The following is a 26739-nucleotide window of genomic DNA, read 5'->3' on the forward strand; positions in this document are numbered from 1 at the left end:
GAATGGCAGCATTTCCTAAAGGTATTGGGCAGCTATGCTCTTCTAATATTTGGATGACCTGTAGCAATGGGCAGAACGGTGGTGCAGTGGTAGAGCTCTGCCTTGCAGGATTCACATCCCTGCTCTTCCCTGTGGAGTTTTCATGTTCTCACTGTGTGTGCGTGGGTTTCCTCAGGATGCTCTAGTTTCCTCCCAAGGTACTAAGACATGCAGGTTAGGTGGATTGGCGAGATTAAACTGATCTTAGTGTGTGTTTGATGTGAGAGTATGTGTGTGTTCATCCTACAGTGGACTGGCACTATGTCTGGTGTTTGTTCCTGACTTTTGCCCTGTGCTAACTGGGATAGGCTCCAGCACCACCCACAACCCTGTTCAGGACAAAATGGATTAGAAAATGACTGTTGACTGACCTTTAGCAATTCAAAATATTGTAATGAACCTGGGTTTTTTGCCCTTAGGAATGGTTTTTGGTAGACTTTTTTCATTTTAATGAAATAACTCCCATTGCCACTATTTTTATTATTTTCTTCGTGACAACATTGCTGTTGTTATTTTGTTGTTGACAGTGAATTTTGTTGCCAGTCAGTGTGGCACTATTCATGTTGTCACAATTGTTAACACTTTTTAAGATGGCAAATTTTTGGATAGTTACAAAAAAAAGCTTTGTACAGAAAAGCTATTTAGGGAAAGGATTTCACGACTTCTGATTTTTACCTTTGCATTTAATACTTGGAGATCAGTTCTTTTGAGTTACTGGATCGGACATTTACCTGTTTACTGATTATCCTCATTCTTCTCCCTTTTGCCATGTTAATTTTCTACTCCTTTGCTTCAGTCAGTCTCAGGAGGAATTAAACCATCCGCTTACAAAAAATACATGCAAATGTGATGGTTGAAACATAACACAAAATTTTAAAAATTACACAAAGTATACAGTATAAATAAAGTTGAAAAAGTATAAGGGGAAAAGAAGTAGATTGATTTCAATTGAAAAAAAAAATACAGTCCATGATTTGCAACAATGATCTGTTTTCAAGTCAGCAATGTATTCTTTTCAAGCTGGTTGGTTGTGGTACAACCAATATCTCCCTCTGCCTTTACCGAAGCTATTTGTTTGAACTGCTGCTGCAGTATACAAAACACCTATCTGACCTGCTGACAAATCAGAAAGGTGAGGCTGAAGAATATAATGTTGCCCAAACAAGTAAGTGGGTGGCACAGTGGTAGTGCTGCTGCCTTGCAGTAAGGAGACCTGGGTTCGCTTCCTGCGTGGAGTTTGCATGTTCTCCCTGTGTCCGTGTGGGTTTCCTCTGGGTGCTCCAGTTTCCTCCCTTGGTGTGTGTGTGTGCCCTGTGGTGGGCTGGCACCATGCCTGGGATTTGTTCCTGCCCTGTGTTGGCTGGGAGTGGCTCCTGTGACCTTGTGTTAGGATATAGTGGGTTGGACAATGACTGACTGACAAACAAAAAAGTAACCAAATAAATGCTGACACAATTTACATTAACTAAACCACATCACAAAGAAATTTAATAAACATTTAAACACTGTTTTGTACAACATCAGAAATGGTTAAGGGTAAAAGCCACTCTACCAAGTCTTGTTACAATTGCTTGAAATAAAAATGCATGGTCACAAAAATACCACAGATGTACTTTAAATTGTGCAGAGTTTATCTCAAAGTGGTGTTGGTGCTGCTGATTTCATGAAGGGCAGCAAAAACAATAACTGGGCACCAACAGACAAGTGAGATGTCTGCATACAGTGAGCTATAGTTAATGTCTCTGATAATGATTTATGAATGCATTAATTTATGCAGTTAATATAGGCTGGCTAATATCAGCTAAATTTTGACTGTAGCAATCCAGGTTGAAAATGTACTGGTTCTCAAAGTGTAGTCCACATGGCCTGCAAGCATGAGTCTGGGAGTCCGCAAGGAGACAGTCATCCTATCAGAGCAAAGTAACTTTTAAATTTCTCAGACTAGGGGGCTGCACGCCCTGCTCACTTTGCTCGCCAAAAACCATGAATAAACAATTATAACAGTGAGCTAATAGAATTAATGAACAGTAACATATTAGAATGTTTTATTAATTAACAAAATGAAACCAGCATCCATGCCTCTGCTTTTTTATACACACAAGCATCATTGCTGTTTTCTGACAACATTCTATATTTCCATTATTTTTCTAGTTAGCAGTACATTACTATGTTACTGGGTGATACACCGTATGCTGGTTGCCTTCAACAACATGGCAGTGTCCATGTAGAAAAGCAAAAATAACAGGATAATACCAAGAATTTAATAAAATGAATCAAAACATCCCCCAAATCACTAATGACAATAACAATTAAAAAAAATACCAACTAACAATTCCTGATATGAAAAAAAATTAAATATTCTATAATGAGATCCTGACAATAACAATGCAAAATCACAATAGTAACACTTCCAAAATTATGACAATGACTCGTACAGAACAAGTAAGTCATGCCATACACCACAGTAGAGGTCCTTAAGCCCAGGCCTACTGGTATGCAGTAGCTGCAGGTTTATGTTCCAGTGTAATTTATTAATTCAAAGCCAGTTATTACTTCTGAGGCAACAATTAGTCAGGCAACATTTTTCTTCTTTTATTTAATTTTGCTTATTTAGCTTCCAAAACCCTAATTACTTATTTTAGTCTTGCATACAATAACTGCATTTGGTCTCTGTTTCTTGTCTTGTTTTTCTATTCCAATGTCAATTAACAGTTAACAAAGGAACCAGCAGTTAACTGTCTACTTCAGAGGCTTTCAAGTTCAGTCTAAGGGAGCCCACTGTAGCTGAAGCTTTTCAACTCAACCAGATTCTTTTTTAATTGGACTCCTACTTTAATTAAGTAAACTGTTATATCTCAGTTTCTGTGTTTTAGCATAAATTAATAAATTGCAGAACCATGATTGTAATGAGAAGTAAAGCAAAAAGTAATGTACACAAAGAACGATAGACACTTGGAATAAGCTACCAAGTAGCGTGGTAGACAGTAAGACGTTAGGGACTTTCAAAACTCGACTTGATGTTTTTTTGGAAGAAATAAGTGGATAGGACTGGCGAGCTTTGTTGGGCTGAATGGCCTGTTCTCGTCTAGAGTGTTCTAATGTTCTAATTTTGCTTCACTTCACTCTCATTGCATCCATAACTGCTAACATGGTACATCACCATTCTACGACAGAACCATGTTTGCTAATTTTTATTGGAATGTAGCAAGCATTTATGTGCAGGAGGTTACTTTGGGATAACTGAGGAGATCGTTCCTCCCCCACACTATGCGACTCTTCAATTCCATCCGGGGGAGTAAATGCTAACATTACTCAAAGTTATTGTCTGCTTTTTTATTTTTATTCTTTTTGATTTTTATTACTATTTAATTAATATTGTTTTTTGTATCAGTATACTGCTGCTGGATTATGTGAATTTCCCCTTGGGATTAATAAAGTATCTATCTATCTATCTATCTATCTATCTATCTATCTATCTATCTATCTATCTATTTAATTTAGAATTTTCCATATGGTTTTAAGATTTTCATCATCATTATCACAATTTTCATTCCACTTTCCCTGTTTTTCTTGTTTTAGTTCATTATTTATTAACGATCGTGCTAGCTATAAGAGGTTAGAGTGTTTTAATGACATGTGCGTTTCTCCTCTGCTTGTTGTTTCTGTTATTTTTAGGTTAATATTAAATCAGCAATCAGGAAAAAGGTGAGTTAATAGAAAAATGATTTAAACGGGTTAAGCATTTAAACCTATGGCAAAATGATTTAATATTTCTAACTCTTCTATAAAAATAAATATACCAGTACTGATCCTCTGAAAATAGTTTTAACACAAACTTAAATGCCGAAGTGAACCCTCAGGATTGAAGAAAAGCTGAACTATGATAACTTAGTTTTATTTACGAATGTGTGTGCTCATCATGGAAGCAGTGAAAGAAATGGTAGATAAAAAGTGAAGGAGTTGTAAGTACTGGGCTGCCTGATGTTATGCTGTCCTCATGACCAAGTAGTTATTATGGATCACTAGAAGGCTTTAAAATTCAAATCTAGTAAAAAAAAGTTTGCTTTTGGTGTTTTAACTAAATATCTTCAGTAAATGTGGAAATTTTGTTGCAGAATTATGCTAACAAATGACTTTTGGCCAAAGGTTGTCCAGTGAGTCTTTGATTTCAGCAAATTCGTTGTCAGTTGGAAGCAGTCTAAATACCACCTACTGATATGAAACATGTCTTCTTTTCATTTTTTCATTTGATCGCTTAATGCTTATGTTTTGAAAAAAATCTTAATAAAAAGAAAAAAAAATGTGAAAGTATACACTGCTACTTCTATTCTTTTTGCTATTGGTGAGACTAAATAGTTAATTTCTTTTGTCTGCTGCCTCACAGTTCAGAGACCGAGGCTCGCTTCCCGGGTCCTCCCTGCGTGGAGTTTGCATGTTCTCCCCGTGTCTGCGTGGGCTTCCTCCCACAGTTCAAAAACATGCATGTTAGGTGCATTGGCGATTCTAAATTGTCCCTGGTGTGTACTTGGTGTGTGTGTGTGTGTGTGCCCTGCGGTGGGATGGCACCCTGCCCGGGGTTTGTTTCCTGCCTTGTGCCCTGTGTTAGCTGGGATTGGCTCCAGCAGACCCTTGTGACCCTGTAGTTAGGATATACTGTAGCGGGTTGGATAATGGAAGGACGGATTTAAAATGTGTTACCCCTCATCCCTCCCTTGTTTCTGTTCTGTTACTGTGTTTACTTTTGTTAGTAATTTTGTCCGAGTATAAGAATGGCCAGTTTGCAAAAGTTTTCTTCAACGTGGCCATTTTGTTTATGGCAGCTACATCAATTACTACCATGTGTTGACCAATGCCATTATGTGTGGTGTGATGTAATCACACACTCTTTGTATAAGATTTCATATTGATATTCGTGATGTCCAACTTTGTGGATATTTCTGATTATATACCATTAGCATTTTTATTGGAACAAGTTTCAAATTTAACCAGGACTTTATTGCTTTATTTTTTAACTAAGATTTTGACTCTTGGTGTTTTGATTGAATGCCAAATTATTCTTCTTTGTATTCAGTTACATTTTTAAGTTCCATTTCGCAATTATTAGCCTTTTTCGCTAGGTTGCAAGCTAATTACAGCATGTACTTTAGAGAACTTTATAAGATAACTGCTTCCTCAGCACTCTGGCATTAATATTTTGTTACCATGTGCCTATTTTTATACTTCTCTTTTTGGATTAGTTTTGTGCATATTGATCATTACGTTTATGCAGTAGCGGACCGTGCATTTCTCACCTAGGCCTTCAGTAGTGCTCCGTCTGAATCAACCCGCCCCTCAAAAACTAATTTATGGTTATAAAAACCATCTTAATATGCAGAAATACAGTATAAAGAGCCGCTGCATCACAGATAGATAACTCCTGTAGCCACGATAAATGCCTTTATTGAAAAGACAAACCAGGGGTGAACAAGTTCCTTTCTACTGCAGCTGCAGCCGTGACACACATAAAAAACATCAATAATGACTCATAAACTTGCAATATTATTTAGGAAAATCGCAACATTTTACTCACCAAAAATCTATATACAGTATATAATTCACTAAGGCAAGACTACCATGGAAAGCACGGCGGAAGGGGCATGGATTCACTAAGCCGCCGACAAGTGAGACACCTATGGCGCACGCAGGAAGGAGCCACGCCCACCAACTCCAAGACCATTGGATATGACGACAACTCGCAGGGCCACGCCCACCAACTCGGACGCGACGACACAGAAAAAATGGCGTCATTTATATTTGTCTGTCGTAGAGGCCACATGCAGTGCAGGTCAGGTTAATGTCATGCACCTCCGAGCTACGTTGACTGTTCATAGAGGCATGTTTCTCGCGGAGGTGAATCGCCATATGCAGCGTGTGAAACGATTTGCGAGGGGTATCCCATGGGATCCTTAAAACAATCCTTTACAACTGAGGTTAAAACACAATGAAGTAAGCAGTCTTTAAGAACCGAGTTTTCGGTTACGACGCACGACCGCGTGCACCATAGCAAACTGTTTTACACGCTACATACAGCAATTTGCATGCGTCTTCTTAGATGCTCCTTCACTTTGTTCACACCCCCCTCCCACCTCGCGACTACCGTGGTCGGGTGTCTTGGTGGATTATATATAGAAAGGCAGCCAAAACCGCACAGAGCAATGAAAACTCTAGAGTTCCATCTTTTCATTCACTTTCTGTTGTATCCTCAAACCCTCCCTTTTTAGACAACTGTGTCTTTCCAGAAGTGTTCAACCATCAATAAATAATTATGCGGCGTTTGTTATGACGCGGGTTCACTATTGTGTTGTATTTTGCTCTCTCCAGAGTTCCATCTTTTCATTCACTTACTGTTGTATTCTCACGCCAACCCGTTTTAGACAACCGTGTCTTTCCAGAAGTGTTTGGCATTCAATAAATAATTATGCATGACATTGAGCATGTGTCTACCCGGTGCAGAGAGGCGTGGCATTCGGGCTGCAAACCGTCAAATTCCCGCTAAGTGCGACTCATACTCTCCCACTGGTTGCATTCCTACCCTTTGTACACACCCCCCTCCCACCTCACTACTACCGTGGGTGGGTGTCTTGGTAGATTATATATAGAAAAGCAGCCAAAACCACACAGAGCAATGAAATGTCTACATCAGTCACAGGTGCATCTGGACTGTGTAAAGACGACGACTCAAGTGACGAGTTGGAGGTGGGCACATGAGCGGGCAGTGCATACTGAACAAGAAATCAGCAGACTAGCATGACGGACAGAGCTGAATGGACGTCCTTCTCCTCTCCTCCCGTTCAACACTCCGTGCCGTGCACCCCCATCCCTCTGTCTGGCAGGAGAAGGCACGAGGGCGGTCCGCCAGTTTTCAGTCACGGACGATTGTGTGTTGGTTTGTTACATGCATTACAATGTTACTTACAATGTTGCTTTTCTTGCTGATTTATTACATTACCGATTTTTCAAATGTTAATTTTCTCCCTGTGCTTAAAAATCATTAAAAAACCGGCCTGATTATGCGGCGTATGGTACGCCGCAGGTTGGCTAGTTCGGATTATTTGTAAACAAAATCCATCCTCCTCTCTTTCCTCAAAAACAGTTCAATTACTCTGTCGTACAGATTATCCGTGCGCTTCAGTTCCATCACAAAGTCCCTTTCTATCGCTATCGAAGCCAATACTGAAAGTTGAACCTGTCCTGTCGTATTTCTGGCATAAGTTTTAATTCACTTTAGGGCTGAAAATGTCTGCTCGACAGAAGCAGTGGACACAGGAATGGTCACCGCCAAACATACCAATGTGTACAGCTGCCCCATGCTCTCATTCAGATTTTTCTGATGAAGGAAGTTAAGGAGATCAGTGGGAGATTTTCCTGCAAAATCATTACATACATTACAGTCAGTTCTGTTTTTAGCCGAGACAGATCAAAAAGCGCTCCGTGGCTCTGTGTTAAACTGGAGAAGGCTGCATGCGGGAAATTTTTCTTGTATTCCCGAAACTTCTGGGGGTCGAGGAGCGTGACAAACATCAATTTTTCGTGGTCTTGAAATCTGGTATGTGTCTGGCAAATAATATTGTCCAGAATCCTGCCATGGAGTTGCGCCTGCGGTGCGTTCAGTGGCGTCGTAGAGTTCCTCATATCGGCTTTTATCTCGCTCATCGGTTGTCACAGAACTCCTTTACCCTAGCCAGACAAAACTGCACATCCAATTTTTTGTCCTGTAGTATTGAAAAGAGCACGTCTGAATACTCAAAAATGCCATTGAATGTGTGAAGCAAAAAACAAAACTGAAAATCATCCAGACTTGCTTTAAATCCATCAGCACAGCGCACTGTGTCCTCATCATACTCGTCATGATGCTCCAGAATGTGATGAAACAGTTCCTTTAGAGCATCTCTCTTCTCAAAGACCGTATTGACCACTCTGGATGTGTACTGCCACCGTGTTGGTGCCACACGGGGGAGACGCCGCTGGCAGATTTTGTCCAGTAGTTGCGTGCGCCAAGCCGATCTAGAATAAAATGCAGCAAGGCCAATGAGGTGGCCGAAAAAGATCTTGCATTCTTTAAGCTTTGAGGCCACTTGAGTCAGTACTAAATTGAGCCGATGTGCATAGCAGTGTATGAATAAAGCCAAAGGTGCTCTCTCTTTAACTTTAGCCTGGACCCCATTTAATCCAAAAGACATGAACGCTGCGCCATCAAAACACTGTGCCACAACTTTACCCAGACATTCATTTTCCAACAAAAATCTGATGATAAGACCTGCAATGTCACCAGCTCGCTTCCCACTAGTAACATCTTCAAATCTGACAAATCGCTCCTTGACACCTGTGCCGTTACGTAACGCAGGACCAGTGCTAGCTGCGCTGTGTTACTCGCGTCTGTCGTCTCATCCACCATAATAGAGACAAACAGTGCTTTTTTAATGTCACTTCTTATCTCTTCGCCCATCACTTCAGCAATAGCAGTGATCAGGTCGTTTTGTATTTTACCCCACTAAACACTTTATTGGTGGACAGGTGGTAATGTAAATCCGTGTTGCACTCAGCAATGAGAGAAAGAAGCTCTACATAGTCTCTGTTATTGGATCCCATGCTTTCATCGTGTCCCCGAAATGAAAGTTCCTGTTTGCCCAAAAAAATGACATTTTTTCTATTATTTTCTATTTTCTATTAGTCTTTTTAAGATTTCTCTGTTTTTCTTCACCTTTTCATTGTGGAGCTCTGTTTCCCTGCGCACTTGCTCGTTCAGCTGTAGATCCACTCTGGTTTCCCCAAAAGTTTTGGAAAGCACCGTTGCTTGTAAGTGTCCAGCAGTGCTTTGATGTCTCGTTGCTGTCTTGGTTAGGCAAGTCAAATTTACAAACCCAGTGTGGCTCCAAACACACGTGTCAATCAGTGGCAAATAACAAGCACACCCAGCAATGCAATTTGCAGTGTTCTTCGGACCCTGTGAGCCAGGGGTACCGCTCGTAGTTGTGGCGCTTTTCCACTGCATAGTACGGCACAGCACGGTTCAGTACAGCTCACCTTGGTTCGGCTCGGTTTGCGTTTCGACTGCAGTTTAGTACCGCTTTAGAGTGTGCGGGATTATTCACGTGTTGTTATTGTTGCACCGACCTCCTGAAAAACTTTTTCATTCCGCGTCGCCCCATCCAGCTCTCGCTGGATCCGCTCCTCGGCTACCAACAAGAGGAACGTCTGTACTTCCTCAATAGACCATGAAACAGCCATTTTTGGTTAAAACAAAATGGTGCGTCTGAACCTTCGCTGGCTGTGCTAAAAATCTAGCGGGTCTGTTGTGTCTCGTGTCGCAAGTTCAGTGACGCAGTAATGACGATTTTCTCCGGCCAATCAGTGACCAGCAGAGTTTACACGTCACGTTTTGGTAACGGTTTGGCGCTTGGAACCTCGGCTGAGGTGGTACTACAAAAAGGACCAGGTACTGTTCCCAGTGGAAAACCCCCCAAAAGTGAGCTGAACTGAACCGTGTCGTGCCGTACTATGCAGTGGAAAAGCACCATATGTAACTTGAAAGTGGTGGACAAATCCTCTTCCTGGTTGTGACAGGCTAGCTAGCTTCGGAGTTGTCCGACCTTTCTTAACAATGTCCAGCTTTTCTTGAAAAGTCCGTCTTGAAAATGGCCTTGAAAGTAAATCTGCCATCAAATCTATTTCTTCTCCTCCTTCAGCCATTGTGGGGTGACAAAATAGCTATTACACCATCTTATCCAATCAATGGGTCTGAATACGGTGACTTTGCTGTACGCCTGCTAGAGGGCCCTACTGACACCAACTCAAAATCTGTTTGGTTGAAGCAACAGTTTAATCGACATTTATTTTGTGTTAGAGGGCCTGCAGAATGGATTGTGAAGGCCTCCGGGCAGACTTCTTTGACTTTGACTCTGCCTGGCAACAAATGATGGCTGAAATTAGATTGGTTAAATGCTTTAATAAGAAAATACATGTCTGGAGACAGCACAACCATCGGAAAAGCTATAAAAGGAAGCGGACAGACTATTTGGAATTGTTTAATAAGTATTCATGGACAAAATATAATTAACATCAATTTGTAATTCAGATATTTTTTTAGGCCAGCAGAGAAGGCCTTGCAGGCCCTGATGGCCCACCACTGCGTTTATGTATTTTCAGGTATCTGACTTTTGCTCTGTTAAAAGATTTCATATTAGGCATCTTGGAGTTTGTGGCCTGGTAGTTTAATTTTGATTTACTCAATTCATTTGTTTTTTTTTTTCCTACAATTTATTACTCGCTTGTTTTCTCTTGTTCTTTGTTTTTCTTTGAGATTTATGTTCTTTCTTTTTATTTTATATATTTCTTGTTGGCTTTAGTTTGGTGATCATAATTTGAGTATGTAGTGTTTTGATTGTAGTTTTTGTAAGAATTCCAATAAAATAGCATATTGTAGATCATTTTGAAAAGCCTTATCTTAAAATTTCCTCATCATCATCCACACTGCAAGTAGGTGACATAGCCATAGAGGAATTTTTCTCTTTCCTCCAAAATATTTTCTTTTTTTCTGTTTCATAAAATCTAATCAATTAATTCATTATATGAAGGTGTTGTTTTGATACTAAGTGTCAGGAAGAGTTTTAAAATCTATGATGGTTTATGTGATCCAAGTCATGGTACACAGTGAATTTTGTATACAACAGCTTCTTACTCCCAAAGGCCCCTAGGTCAGGCCTAAATAACCATCCAGTGCTCAGCACATTTCATGTTTAAATCATGTTTTGGGGACGTGACTTAAAATCTGGGAATTCCAGAATACCAATGTACAGTATACTGTAACTTTCAGGTTAGATCCTGCAGTTTACTTGTCAAATACATACACTTTACATGTATGCATTACTGTGGCAAAAAGAAGTATGGTATCAGATACATCAATCTCATCAATGCTGGACCCAACAAGCCACATGTACACATGTTTTTAGTTACCATTCCATTCAGAATTATTGGCTAAGGTAACATACATTTTGGAAATGTGGAAGAAAATCATAATAACTTAAGAAAACCAACATGGACAACATGCAGACTACACAGAAATTTACACAATTTTTATGCAAGGAATATTTATTCTTTTTATGATTGTTATTGTTTACTAATGCATGACATGTTTGAAAATGCCTGTGTTCATAGTGCTTTATCAAGTTAATGTTGATGAGTTGTATTTTGATTTCATTTCCAAACAGATTTAAATGGTTTGTCCAGAATAGGTTTTTGGTTTGACTGATTCAAAGTGACAAGAGAGTTATTAAGCTAATTTTGTTAGTTTATGTATGGCGTAAGCCTGTGAGTGACAGCATAATAGGGTTGAATGCTTTTAAGTTGTTTTTTTATTATATAGTGGATTGTTTACTGTAGAAAAGGAACAAAGGGTTTACTACTCAAGAATAAGTTAATAATTGATTAATCTTTTGTTTATTGTAGTTTGCTTGTAGAAAAAACAAAGCAAAATGACACCTTTTATTGGCTAACTAAAAGGATTACAATATGCAAGCTTTGAGGTAACTCAGGCCCCTTCTTCAGGCAAAATGTAGTTTACTTGAAAATAGAACTCTGCTTTCTGTGTATATATAGTTTTTGCCAGAGTCAATATTTTATATAGTACTACATATTGTACTAAATTGAAAATCTTTGCAATTAACACACATGTATGGAAATTAGTCCTTATTGGTCAGTTTGTCTTTTAAATGAATGTTAAAGATGAAGATACACAAAAGAAACTTCAATTTGTCAAATTAATTTGTTTTTTTCAGTTTGGTGGTATTAGTACACAGCTTTTACTTTAGGTCATCCTGTACATTTTTTAACAATACTCACTGTATATTAAACTGTTATTACCGTTGTGTATTTTATAGTGTTGCTGAGAAATGTTAAGTCCAAACAAGCACAGAGCCCTGTACAGCATTCTGTTGGATTTTACTGTCAAATAAACTAGATGTAATTGTTAATACTATTTTAGGAACAAGTGGAGAAATACTGGTATATTTAATAAGAGGGAGTTATGCTTAGGTCAGTGAACAAATTTGTAACATGTCAGAATAAATCAAATTTCATTTTTTGTTCAATAGGCCTGTAAATAATGATTTCTTTTGTGTTGAAGCCATTTTTCTACAGTGTATTTATGTACTTAAATTTGTCTTAGAAGTTGAGGAACGCAGATGTGCATTATCTCCAACCCTTAATAGCAAATGCATCAAAATTCTGTAGGCAACATTATTTTTAGCTGTTGAGTGAATTAAGAGGAACCTTTTGTTCAAATGCCTGACCTAACTATTAAATCAAAGGTCATGAGCATTTGTTAAACAAAATGGCAAGTATATAGACAGTGATATTTCTGTATACTATATCTACTCTTTGTCTAGAACTAGGTTGATTTGTCCACTATGTTTTAACACTGTGTTAGCTGTGCTACCCATCTAAGACAGGTTTAAATTTACATAATCAATATATTTCTCAGCGTTAACATTTGCAGTGCACCTTACAATGAATAAGTCTCTGTTATATGTCACTTGGTATGGGATTTGTAAAAGTAGTGTTATTGTTTGTGATGTGCCATCTATTGGAATGGCAAATGCAATACATTTTATTGCTAAAAATATTTGTGCTGTTCCATCTACAAGAATGAGAGAGACTTAGAAACTGGACAAGCACACAGACAGACACACAGACACTTATAAGCCATTTGCTATGGAATTCATAAAAGCAGCGTTAATGTTTGTGATGTGCCATCTATTAAAATGTGCTCATAGTAAAATGTTCCTTTATTATTATTTCATTTTGGACCCTTTTAAAATACAATTTACCTTATAATGAATATTTATTTTTCTGCACAAAAAGTGTAGTGTGGGAAGAAGAGATAATGCATTTGTAAACTGTAGTATGGCAAAGGTGCTAGTTTTTAAGAGCAAATATTCAGTCCCCACCACTGATTCACTTAATGATCCTTGTCAGGTTTCTCTTTTAGTGGATTTGAGCGTCAGTTGGTGAAATGTGCAAATACAGCGTTGCAAAAATTGTTTACCTCCTTCCTGATTTCCTCTATTTTTGCTTAATCATAACACTTATTTGTTTCTGATCTCCAAAGAAATTTAATATAATATAAAAAAAAAAAACCTGAGTAAACACAATGTACAATTTTAAATAATAATTTTTTATAGAAGGAAAAAAGTTCCCCAATACCTATGTCACCCATTTGAAATATGCCTAGGAATGGCTATCCTAACAAAATTCTCCAAGAGCACATAGTAGACTCATCTGGGAAGTTGCAGAACCCCAACAAACATCTAAGGAACTGCAGACTTCTCTTGGCTAAGTAATGATGATTTCATCATTTGAAAGACATTGAGCAAAAAATTATCGATGGGAAAGTTACAAGGTGAAAACAACTGCTAAAGCAGAATAACATTTGCCAAAAAACACCTTGATTACCCCTAAAAAGACATGGGTCCCTTTAATTCTGCCATAAAGCTAACACAGCTTTCCACAATAATAACATCATGCCCACTTTCAAACATACTGGTGGTAGTGTCATGGTGTGGAGCTGCTTCGTGGCCTGGGCAGCGTACCATAATTGAATGAAGCGTGAATCAAGCACTCTATCAAAAAATATCAGTTTGTGAACTCAAGCACAATTGGGTTATACAAAAGGACAACAATCTGAAGCACAAGAGTCAGTCCACCTCTGAATGACTGAAAAAAGAAAAACAAAAGTAAAATTTTGGAGTGGTGTAGTAAAAGTCCTGACTTGAACCCCGTTTAGATGTTGTGGCACAGCCATAAATGGGCAATTCATAGTCAAAAACCCTGCAAAGTGGCTGAATTAAAACAATTCTATAGAAAAGAGTGGACCAACATTTCTCAACAGTAATCCCAAAAACTGATCTTCTGTTACTGGAAGTGTTTGATTGCAGTTGTTGATGCTAAAGATGGCACAACGAAGTAAGTTTAGTGGGGAAATTACTTTGTCACATGGGTGATTTCCTTCAACAAATCAGATGATCATTTAAAAACTGTATATTGTGTTTACTCAGGTTGTCTTTTGTATCATACAAAATTTGTTTAGAGTTCAGTGACAATGAAGTATTATGAATAAGCAAAAATAATGGAAATAAGGTAGGGTGCAAATACCTTTTGCTAAAGTGCACTGTGCCTTTAATTGTTGTATGAAGTCCTTAAGGTGGTTCTCATTATGAATGAGCTTTTTTAAAAATAATGTTTTGTGTTTTTTTCATGCATTTGGCCACAACTACCACTTGTAGTTTGATCCTATATTGCAATTACAGAAAACTTACTGGTTTCAGTTGGTCTCAATTACCCGTATTTTTAAACAGTTTAATTCTTGTATTTCCTTGCCCTCTTCCTCTTTTCTGTTTTAGAATCCTAATGTTTTTTTATTATCTTTAATCTAGCACTTGTTGTTAGCAGTCTGTATTTTTTATTTTGTCTTTATTGTTGACCAATCCCTTGCTTGCCACTTTCTACTTATTTTTATTGATGAGCTTGCTGACATTTCCTGTTCTCACCATGCCTCATGTATTTTCTCGTGATGTCTTACTACTAATATAAATCTTGCTTCTTTAGTCTATTTATGAGTTCAGCTGGTTACCTTGTGTTCATGAAGGCTCCTCAGTCAGCTGAGAGTTTGTTACGTGGACACAAAAGGCAGTGAAGGTTGATCATGTAGCGATGTGAAAGTTTTTTTATTTATTCTCTGAAAAGCACCTCTTGCATGTTTGGTATTTAATCAAACTAATAATTATTTTTGCCAAAAAAATATATTCTATATTATACATGAATTTATATATACCACATAGTTTTGTAACAGATAAAGGTACTATAGGATGAAAGTACTATAGAATACCATAGAGTGTTGGACAAAAAATGCCAAAACTATAAAACTGGTTACTTTAGGTAACTGTAGGAACTGTATCAATGTACATTTACAATGGTAACTTTTACTAAATATTTTTTATGAATGTGATCCTGTCCACTATATTTAAGTAATAAAACATAGTAATAACAATACATGTCACATTATAACATGTACTTCGCTATTAGGAATCATACACCAAGTCCTTACAATTTTTATAGTGTTTCCTGTGCCAGTTTTAAACTCTAACATCATAAGAAAGAATACTGTGCTAAGTATTGAACAGTGCTTCAAGAATTACAAATCCTTAACAACTGTATACAAATGTCTTCTGTGCTTATTGTATGTATAAACACATGTCACTTTCTTTTTGTGCAATTAATTTACAAGGGATGCTTCCATTAGATTGGTTTATCATCTTTTCTATATGTTATGCTTTTTATAACCATTATACAGTATAACTTAATCTAACGTTTCATAATATTACATGCTGTTTAATAGTCTCTGATTCCCTTGATTAGTAAAATAAACATCACTTCTGCATACTTCAACAAAACAAACATTAAGCATAGATCCACAAAATTGTGTAGATGTTTTGATTAAAAATGGAGATGGTGCATATGAGACTTTGGTTTCATATTATTACAGGACACTAAAGTAGCTGCTGCCCTTATATTCAGTGCCATCTATACCTGTGAATTCATAGCTTGTCACTACAGTAGTTGTTTGCATCTGGATACAATTAAGGGAGCAATCTCCACAGGAAAAAGTTAATTAGGAAAGTGGTAAAAATGAAGTCTTTAAGCTATACAGAAAGTGTATGTTTCTGAATTTCCTCTGAATGTAAATATCATATTATTATACATTTTCTGAATGCAAAACAAGAGAAGACAAAAGGTCCGCTAATTCAAAAGTACGATCAGTTAGATATTAGGAGTGACTCGTTGGTTTGTGAAACTGAGTTGTAATAAAAACCTGCAAGAATAGTGGTACCTAGGGACTGAATTTGAGAATCACTTTTCTAAGGCATTCCTATAAAAGAGTGTCTCATTCCATCGTATTCTTAATTAATTCAGATTGTTCACTTGCCTCAGGGTATTGCCTGTCTGGAGTTCCTACATTCTCATTTTGTTCATGTTGGTTTTCTAGGAGTACAAAGACAAATCTGTTTCTTTTATTATTAATTTTCAAATTAGGAAATAAAAAGTAATAGATTGATTGAGTGAGACCTGCTGCTGCTGTTTACATTATATGTTGATATTAGTAGTCAGAACTGTGCTTTTGTTTTTCCTATAGTTTAAAATATTAAAAACCTCAATATTTAAATCAACTTACTAAGAAAAAACAGTTTATTAGGATCATAGGGAGGAGTGTAGTGTAGTTATAGAACATACAAGATAAATTCTGATTAAAGTTGGTTTCAGGTTTGAGTAAGGTAATATTAAAACATATATTTTGTACAAGCAACAAACAAAACTGGTTGGAGCTTTTACTGCAAGGTGACCTTCCCCTCTTCCCCTTTAGATGTAGTCAAAACACACATAAACTAGAAAGATCACTTTCATCTTGAATTTATTGAGTTATAGTTACTAACAGGATTTTTAGAATTCAAGTTGCATCTTATAATGGTAAGAAAGATAAAGCAAAAATAAAGACAGAAACCAGATGGAAAACCTGTTTGTCATAAACAAGTAGGTTGAAGTGTGTTTCTTAAAGAAAAAATTCTGAATAAAGTATTTGTAGGCTATTTTGCAATTACCATATTACTGTTTTCCTACTACAAAATTATTTTTCATATACTTTAATTAACATCATCATCATAAACATTGTTAGTTGTATTACTAAATCTTTACTAAAATTACCAAGGTAAAACCGCAACAACATTTTAACTTGACTTTGTCATGTTCACATTTGCCACAATAACTGCTGTTGAAACAAAGATAGGCAAGGCAGTGTACTACAGTGGTGTGAAAAACTATTTGCCCCCTTCCTGATTTGTTATTCTTTTGCATGTTTGTCACACAAAATGTTTCTGATCATCAAACACATTTAACCATTAGTCAAATATAACACAAGTAAACACAAAATGCAGTTTTAAATGATTGTTTTATTATTTAGGGAGAAAAAATCCAAACCTACATGGCCCTGTGTGAAAAAGTAATTGCCCCTTGAACCTAATAACTGGTTGGGCCACCCTTAGCAGCAATAACTGCAATCAAGCGTTTGCGATAACTTGCAATGAGTCTTTTACAGCGCTCTGGAGGAATTTTGGCCCACTCATCTTTGCAGAATTGTTGTAATTCAGCTTTATTTGAGGGTTTTCTAGCATGAACCGCCTTTTTAAGGTCATGCCATAGCATCTCAATTGGATTCAGGTCAGGACTTTGACTAGGCCACTCCAAAGTCTTCATTTTGTTTTTCTTCAGCCATTCAGAGGTGGATTTGCTGGTGTGTTTTGGGTCATTGTCCTGTTGCAGCACCCAAGATCGCTTCAGCTTGAGTTGACGAACAGATGGCCGGACATTATCCTTCAGGATTTTTTGGTAGACAGTAGAATTCATGGTTCCATCTATCACAGCAAGCCTTCCAGGTCCTGAAGCAGCAAAACAACCCCAGACCATCACACTACCACCACCATATTTTACTGTTGGTATGATGTTCTTTTCTGAAATGCTGTGTTCCTTTTACGCCAGATGTAACGGACATTTGCCATCCAAAAGTTCAACTTTTGTCTCATCAGTCCACAAGGTTTTTCCCAAAAGTCTTGGCAATCATTGAGATGTTTCTTAGCAAAATTGAGACGAGCCCTAATGTTCTTTTTGCTTAACAGTGGTTTGTGTCTTGGAAATCTGCCATTCAGGCCGTTTTTGCCCAGTCTCTTTCTTATGGTGGAGTCGTGAACACTGACCTTAATTGAGGCGAGTGAGGCCTGCAGTTCTTTAGACATTGTCCTGGGGTCTTTTGTGCTCTTGGGGTAATTTTGGTCGGCCGGCCACTCCTGGGAAGGTTCACCACTGTTCCATGTTTTTGCCATTTGTGGATAATGGCTCTCACTGTGGTTCGCTGGAGTCCCAAAGCTTTAGAAATGGCTTTATAACCTTTACCAGACTGATAGATCTCAATTACTTCTGTTCTCATTTGTTCCTGAATTTCTTTGGATCTTGGCATGATGTCTAGCTTTTGAGGTGCTTTTGGTCTACTTCTCTGTGTCAGGCAGCTCCTATTTAAGTGATTTCTTGATTGAAACAGGTGTGGCAGTAATCAGGCCTGGGGGTGGCTACGGAAATTGAACTCAGGTGTGATACACCACAGTTAGGTTATTTTTAACAAGGGGCAATTACTTTTCACACAGGGCCATGTAGGTTTGGATTTTTTTCTCCCTAAATAATAAAAACCATCATTTAAAAACTGCATTTTGTGTTTACTTGTGTTATATTTGACTAATGGTTCAATGTGTTTGATGATCAGAAACATTTTGTGTGACAAACATGCAAAAAAATAAGAAATCAGGAAGGGGGCAAATAGTTTTTCACACCACTGTATATTATGTTATGCCTATAAGTTAATGGCAAATTTTACACAAGTGTTAGAAAGTCTTTCTTTATACACACAGAACCATGGATGTATGGAAAAAAATGACCAAGTAGTGTGGTAGAGAGTAGTATTTAAGAATCTTGTAATCTTGTTCCAGTGTTATTTTGGAGAATAGGATTAGTGAACTTGTTGACAAAAACCTGTTCTCATCAGAATTGATCTAATATACTATTCTTGTTTTGCTACCCATCTAAGATAGCTTGAAATATAAGTGATCAATGTAGACATAATGTTTTTTATTTGATACATGGGTTGTATTTTATTTGATACATGGGTTGTACATTTTGTATGGCATAATAATTAGCACCCAATGCTTTTATCTTACAGAGGCCTATTTCTCTTTGGATAGAGTGACCTAGTCTCACTGCTTCCTCTTTGCATTACTTGTAGAAGTGACCACACTTAATAGTTGAAGTGTTTTTCTTGGAAAATGTGATGGTGGTTTATTACTGCATTGACCTGGTTTAGAGACTCAAGCCTCGTCTTGTCAGAGTTTTAGTTCCCCGATGTGTGCATCAATTTATCATTATTTTCAATCATCCATTGCCCACCACGTGAAGAAAGTCACTACCATGCTGTTGTAAAACATTGGACAACTGAATAGGCCAATAAGACTAATGTTCTTATTTTTAGACTGTTATTTGATATTTTTATTATAATTTTTTAATTTTCTGACCCATCTTCTACAGTTTTTGTGAACTTTTAGATTTTTCTTCCTCACCTTAGCAACAGGACGGATACACAAACACACACAGAGACATTTGTCCTTTATTAAGGTGTATTAAAAGTCAATCAGAATTGTCGTCATCAGATGATCCTTGCGTGTAAGACGGTGAAATTTAAGTAAAAAGAAATATCAACACAGATGCAAGAGCTATATTTAAAATATTGTCCAAAAGCCAGTCTCTCATAGCTCATCTCATATAACACTTGTTTATTATCATAAATCATCCTCTTCAAAATATATTTTCATTTGTAGAAGGAATGAGCTGTATGAACAAAGATCACGGCTGTGCCCACATATGCAGAGAGACCCCAAAGGGAGGAGCCTCTTGTGAATGCAGACCTGGATTTGAGCTGGCCAAAAATCAAAGGGGGTGTATTCGTAAGTAAAATACATTTCTTTGTTTGCTTTGATAATTTGTTTTAACAATTGCTAATTAATTATTTTTCATTATTGCTTTTGCTGCTTACTTACCATTGTCACCTGTAATTTCAGCCAAAATAACATATATTTAAAATTTATTAATAGTGGGCAATACGTTTCAAATTTTAAACTGCATAATAGAAATAATATAAGGACACATATACCTGTATATTATTTATTTCATAAAGATGACCTAGATATACATGGTCAGCTGTAATTCAATATATTCTGTTCTAAAATAGGACCTCAAAATGGATTTGAGGAATTAAAACGAATGGTGACAGATCTAAAAGTGATTTCAATAGCCATTTGAAATTATGTTGACTGTTCTAAAATGCAATGTCAAAATCTTTACTTATTTAGTGTTTATAGTGCTTTCTAATGATATGCAGTTAATCAGAAATTATTTTTATAATGCTATTATAGTAGCTCAGTATAGATTTATATATGATAACAAATTAGTACGAATTCCATTTTATTTTCAGTGACATGCAATCATGGAAATGGTGGTTGCCAGCACACCTGTGATGATACTGAATTTGGGCCAATATGTGGATGTCATCAAAAGTATGCCTTGCATTCTGATGGGAGGACATGTGTAGGTAAGAAATGATGTACTTTACTGCAGAATTATAGACTGGTTTCAGATTTGAATCACCATTAAACTAAGTAACTAAATCAAGCCAATCATCACTAATAATAGGTGTAGTAGAGGTTTACTGATTATCTCATCTTGAAGTTTTATAATCACCAAAGAAACAGATTATACTTCATTTAATTATTTCACAAACATTTTCTTACATTGATAATTTTTTTGTGGGGAGAAATAATACTTATTAGGTTGACTGGTTAAGTTGTCTTTACATATTTTGTAAAATGGTCTTGTAATATGTAATATTAGCAGGTACAGTTGTATAGTAGATTGCTCAATACCAAACACCAGTACTCTCATTTATAGTGCAAATACATATTCATTTTAAAGAACATTAAGGCATTCATCAATATGAGCATGGGTTTATTCTATAGCCAGATTCCATGTCATTTCTTTAAATGGTACAAGCACATATTAACTCCTTAGGAAATGTTTATTTTGCCCTGATATACTTGAATGAATCAGTGCAAGGCTTAGCTGCTTACAAGAGCCAAAATTTCATTTTGTAGAACAACCATGTTGCCTTCATACCCGAGATAAAGGGAAATAAAAAACAAAGAGCAAAAACAAATAAATTCCAAAGGTTGTAGTTCAAACTGCCCACCATAACATGCTTATCATTTCTGCCTATATAGTTTAGACGTTTACGTGTACAGTATATAGTATGTTCTGCGTTGTATAGACTATGAAATTGTGGTGTGATAGCACCTCTCGCATATAACTGAATAAAACTGACAGATGTCTGTATTTTAGGAGTACTGTGCATGTTTATATACCAAGGCATATGAAGAGTTTTTTATTTCTTTAGAACTTTTATTTTGGTTGGTGTAAGTCTCTCTTGTACCCTGTACATGTGACAATACTGTTACTTGTGCTGCTGCTACTACTACAACATAATGAGATAGTGCCACTCTCCATGGCCATGATTAATGAATATAACTATCTTGCCACAAAGCTTTTGTTGGCCTTATCCTAAATAACTACACTACCCTGAAACTTCTGTTTTCTTTATCTAAAAAAAGTCTTTGTTAATTTTGTTAATACTTCATAAACTGCTGTTGCTCACTGGTTGTGAAATACCATAATTATCTTCTCCTTTGTTATTTGTCCTGCACAAGTGAAGTTACACATGACAAGTAATTGCTTTATCAACTATTATTTAGTCTGCTAGCTAATATCCAAAAATGTTGTAATGCCTCACCATTGTGAAGTATTGCTAGATGCAGCAAGATTAACTCCCGCTGCTATTCAATGGTTCAATTAGCAATTAGCATATGCAGGGAAGAATTTCACTGTACTCTGTGAACATGGTAATAATAACCCTGTAAACCTGTAGTCTTATTTACAATTCTTGTAGATCAGATGATCCTTGGCATCAGTTAAGATTGGAATTAAACTGGAGGATTAGTTGTTAACATGGGTCAGATTATATTAACATAGTATTTGTTTACTTTCTGAGTAGGTCAAACCAGTTTTTTAGCCAGCATGGGTCCACATTGGCACCACTAACACAAATGCCACTGCCATACAACATATTTGGTGACAACAGATTGTGAACACTTTACTGATATTTATGAATTATTGATTGGTGCTGAATATGATTCTACAGATATAGTTTTTACAAGGTTGTTAGTTGTTTTTTGTAGTTGTAGTAGTATTAATATTGTCATACAGCCACTAATTTTCCTTGTATTTTTTATTTAGTCTGGAATACAGCAATGCTTATTTGTAATTTAAATCAAATTATCAATAATAGTGTTTAACCGTAGTTTTCAGCAAACTTCTTTTTCAGAATTAAATGGCAATAAGAGAACAGAAACAATTGCTACAGTATTGTAAAATATTTGAGGAAAATGAGAATGGTGTACTAAAGTAAAGCGTAAGCAAGTGAATTTGAAAGTTATCTCCGGACGTGATGAAAATATGACATTAAAAATTTTTCTTAGCCACCACTATGCACAACACAAGTCAAGTAATACATACACAATGTATATTTCATGGTGAAGTATTAGTTTAAAATGAAAGTACATTAAGTATATACAATTATAAGAAAGTGCTGTAATGTTATATGTAATAACATAATTTAGTTATTCAACAAATAAGGAAAACTAACATTTTTAAAATTTATTGCATGTTTCCGTAATGGTAAACTCAAGGCATCTATTTGATATTATTAAGTAAAAATTATTAGTTCAAGTCCTGTTTTGTAAAATGGATGAAGCTAATGTAGTGGAGACCACATTTTACCAGGGTGATCAGACCATAGGCAGTAATGTGAGATTAATTAACTAAAGAACTGCTTAGAAATGCCATGACAGAACTTGCATAGCTTCAAATGTAAAGTGGATGTTAGACAACTGACAGGTTGGGTTATTTTTCCTTAGAAATAACCTGTCGTACTATTCTGTTACTAAAATATTTCCTTTTGTTCAGTCCTGCAGTTTTGTAGTTGATTGCAACCTACAAACATTTAGGACACAGTTAAAGAAAAAAAATTTCACTAACTCCAGTTTTATCTGTTGCTTTGCATAGCTGAAGTGGTACTGATAGCTGTTTTATTTTTAATTTTTTTTGAACAACTCAGAACAACAAAATAAAACATTTATGAACATTTTCTATTTACATGATTGATGTATATTGGTAAATACTTTGTTTAATTTGTGTTCAGATGTATATTTTATGTTCACGGTACAAAAAACTTACAGTGAATCTGACCTGTTTAAATAGGCAACAGAAAATGGATGAGTGGATAGATGGATGAATGAGTACTAAGATCTGCAGTATTCTTTCTTTTGCTTCTTCAATTCTAAAGCACTCTTTATTGCTTGCCTGTAGTTACACTAGCAAAAATTAACTGCATTATATGTAGCTAAACATTTAACACAAAATTGTAGATTTGTAACAGACTTTCTTCTTTTAAATGTTTGTACAATTAATGCTGCAAAACCACAAAATGTTTTGTATATGAGTATTTTGTAAATGAAAGCAGTGTTTTACAATACTGCATAGTATTATGCTTCATCCTTTCTTTCTTTTATTTTCTGAATCATTTATTAAAATGTTAGCCAAATATTTAGTTTGTCTTTATGCAAACCATTCACAAGCCACATGGTTTTGCTGCAGTTAGGTTAAGAATTTCAGTGTTTCCTGCCTCTTTACAAATGTACAAAGGAGTTTAATTTATTAAAACATTGACCAAATTGTTGGACTAAACCTGAATGAACAAAGTATGGTATTGCAGTAATTACCCAACAAAAGTCTAGAAATTATTTTATTAGTTTATTAATAATGTCACCACCAGGGGGAGCACTCCAAACAACAAACACAATGGCTCAGACACAAGTTCTAGTGAGGACCGTGTAAATCTCTTACACACACATGTTCACACGACTCACAAAATTTAAATCAAACTTGCTGCAGTCCTTCTGTCTCTCCTCCACTCCTCCAGGTAAGCTTTGCCTTCCTCCTCCTGACTCTGGCTCCCTGTATGGCAGCAGGCTGCTCCTTTTATACAAAAACCTAAAGTACTTCAGGTGTCCTGAAACTGTTGCTCGGGTGTACTTCTGGGTACATTTGAAGCCCCACAAAGTAGGGCTCTCCAGTCCCTTCAATACTCTCTGGCAGCACTCAAGGAATCCAACAGTGCTGACCACAGGGGTACCGTAGCCCAGGGATGCTGCCACCTAGTGTGTGGAGGAAGATGTTGACCCGAATACATTGCCTTCTCCTGTTTTTCTATGATACTCGTGTCCTGACCGGGATGCCAGTCACAGCCTGCTTTTCCTCACAACATGACATAGACAAAATGTCTACACAAAGTTTTATATTAGAAAAGCTAAAAGTTAAACAGTGATAAAATCAGAGAGATTTAGCCAAAACATTCTACTAATTTCAATAATTCACAATCAAAATCAACTGGCTCCTTGATGACTTTGGAATTTGGATAGTTTTGACCTTATGACCTTAATGTAACAAAACAGGGTTTTGTTTAACTGCCTTTTCTGATCAGGGCATTCAATAGACTGCTTCACACCCAGAACATTAGTATCACACTTATTTATAATGTAGTAATATCGTATTATTTACCCTACTAATAGATTTAATAGCTTCACATTATAGGTGATGCAAGATTGAATTTTGTATTTTGTAGAGAGTTGCAATTTTAGCCAGTACACCTAACCTTCATGTTCTGTACTGATAGGTCTTCATTAATTTCATTATTAATTATGCACCACAGACTCTTCACTTCAGGCAACTATAGTCTTTCTGCATTCTATTTCTATTTATTGTTGCGTTTTTATACTTGAACTCCATTCAGTTATTTGGCTTGTCTGTTTTGGTCTTTCATTGTGCATGACTGCAAGCTTTGAATTGTTCCTGCATAAAGTATTTAAAACTAAATACATACAGTGCATATATCTGTTTTTGAATATTGATTTTTTTATAAATGTGTATATCAGTTTAAACTGCATTATGTTCACAGTTTTTGAAAGGGTCATACTTTATTCTAACAATGAAGTTTAGCTGGAACTAGGACTTCTAAATTAATAGCATAACATTCAAAAAAGAAGTGAAGGCATGTGAACTAGTTTCACCAACTGCATTCTATTTTTTGCTCACTTATGTTGTAGAGAAGGAGGCTTCAGCCGAGAATGCTGTTTACAATACCACGTCATTAGCTGATGTGGACAAGCGAGTGAAACGCCGACTGCTCATGGGTAACTCTCTTTCTAATTGTCTGACACTCTCTCCTTGCTTTTTTTTTCCTTCTTTGTTTTTTTTTTTTTTTACTTGATCTAAGCACTATTGCTCCTTTCCAATGCAAAATGATGGCTAGTGCATGAATTAATACTGCCTGTCTGTTATAGCTCTGTCCTTCGTCTAATGCCAATATTAACCTTAAATTAAGTATTGCAAACTTTTCTTTTGTCTTTATGCTTTTTGACTTTTAAATATATAGGTATATCTTATTTTGTTGAATATAAAATACTGTAATTTTATGTGTGATGTTTTGGTTTCAATAAATATCAATGCAAAAGGAAAAGAGAGGTTTGGCTGAGGGATATATGTCAACAAAGAAGTTGTGATTTTGTGAGAAAATAGTTTCAACAAATGTTTATTTGAAAATTATAGATTCAGTTTTTATCTACATAAAAGGATTTTGACACTAATACAGAATAAAACATGTTTCTTCAGGGATTAGGCTTTTCGTTTAAAGTTTTTTTGAGGCAGTAATTTGAAATGTGTCTATAATGTTAAATGAATGCTAAAAATTAAAACTCAGAATAGATTGTGACCTTCACTAGTGTTCTAATGAGAATGGATAGAGGTCTGAGAATAGTGTTCTGCAATCATTGTTTTGCCAAGCCAGTGATTTTAACAATTGGAAGTTCTCTGTAATATTTTCGTCAGTGAGTCACATTAATCACTTAAACTTTGTAGCAATTGTAGTGCTGGCAAATGGGATTAAAGTTTGTTCTGAAGATGATCAACAAATCTATGAAACAGAAAGTCATTATATATACTGTATATTGTTTTTGCAATATTTGAGAAAAAATGTTTACACATCATAATGAAAAAATGGATTCTGGATTCTGAAAAATAAATTGCTGCCCTGTATCATCCTCTCTGCTCTCAAGACTTGACTCCTTGCAGCTTTTTGCCTTCAGGAGTGAGAATCCAAGTAAAAGGACTTCATTTTCTGACAATAGCAGATACTGTATACAGGGGGAAATGTGAAAACTAACTAGTATGGGAGAACATCTTCCAAGTGAACTTTGAAACTTGGAAGTGATGTTTTTTACATATATATGAAATTCCAGGGACATACATTGAAAGCATCTTTAGAACATAATTGTTACGATTTTGTTTCAATTGTATGACTTTATTGTCAGACATCAAAATTATTTTTAAAATGAGAGCAAAACTTAGCTTTATATCTTTCAAAACCACTTGATGTTGGTTTTATCTTATTTTTACATATAAAGCTTGCTTATTTATTTAATTCATCCATCCATCTATCCGTTATCCAACCCGCTATATCCTAACTACAGGGTCACGGGGGTCTGCTGGAGCCAATCCCAGCCAACACAGGGCGCAAGGCAGGAAACAAACCCTGGGCAGGGCGCCAGCCCACCACAGTATTTAATCCATACATTCATTTATTCTTATCAAGTTTAAAAGTGTAGTCTGACTTTGGAGTACAACCCACAGGTTAGTTGTGGAAAACTGAGAATGAATAAAGAAGAGAAATATTTCTGTATGCTTATCATTTTCACTATATTCTTTTAAAATAGGTCTGTGGATTTTTGGTCTCAATATCCAATTTAAGGTAGACACCAGCACTGAATAAGACACCAGTTTGTTAAAGGACAAACT

At 36.2% G+C, this 26739-nt stretch overlaps 1 protein-coding gene across 3 annotated transcripts in view; it reads left to right on the top strand.

Moving 5' to 3' along the window:
• scube2 (signal peptide, CUB domain, EGF-like 2) overlaps window positions 1–26739 on the top strand; it is a 95793-nt gene that overhangs the window by 22000 nt on the left and 47054 nt on the right. For 2 of the 3 annotated variants that reach the window (XM_039748259.1, XM_039748277.1), the window contains exons 5-7: window positions 19542–19667; window positions 20195–20311; window positions 24993–25079. In XM_039748259.1, coding sequence (XP_039604193.1) covers window positions 19542–19667; window positions 20195–20311; window positions 24993–25079 — 330 coding nt within the window. The remainder of the gene's footprint in view (window positions 1–19541; window positions 19668–20194; window positions 20312–24992; window positions 25080–26739) is intronic. The other variant, XM_039748269.1, reaches the window with a different exon arrangement.

This window comes from Polypterus senegalus, chromosome 1, assembly GCF_016835505.1.
Source record: "Polypterus senegalus isolate Bchr_013 chromosome 1, ASM1683550v1, whole genome shotgun sequence".
In the NCBI taxonomy this organism is placed as follows: Eukaryota; Metazoa; Chordata; class Cladistia; order Polypteriformes; family Polypteridae; genus Polypterus; species Polypterus senegalus.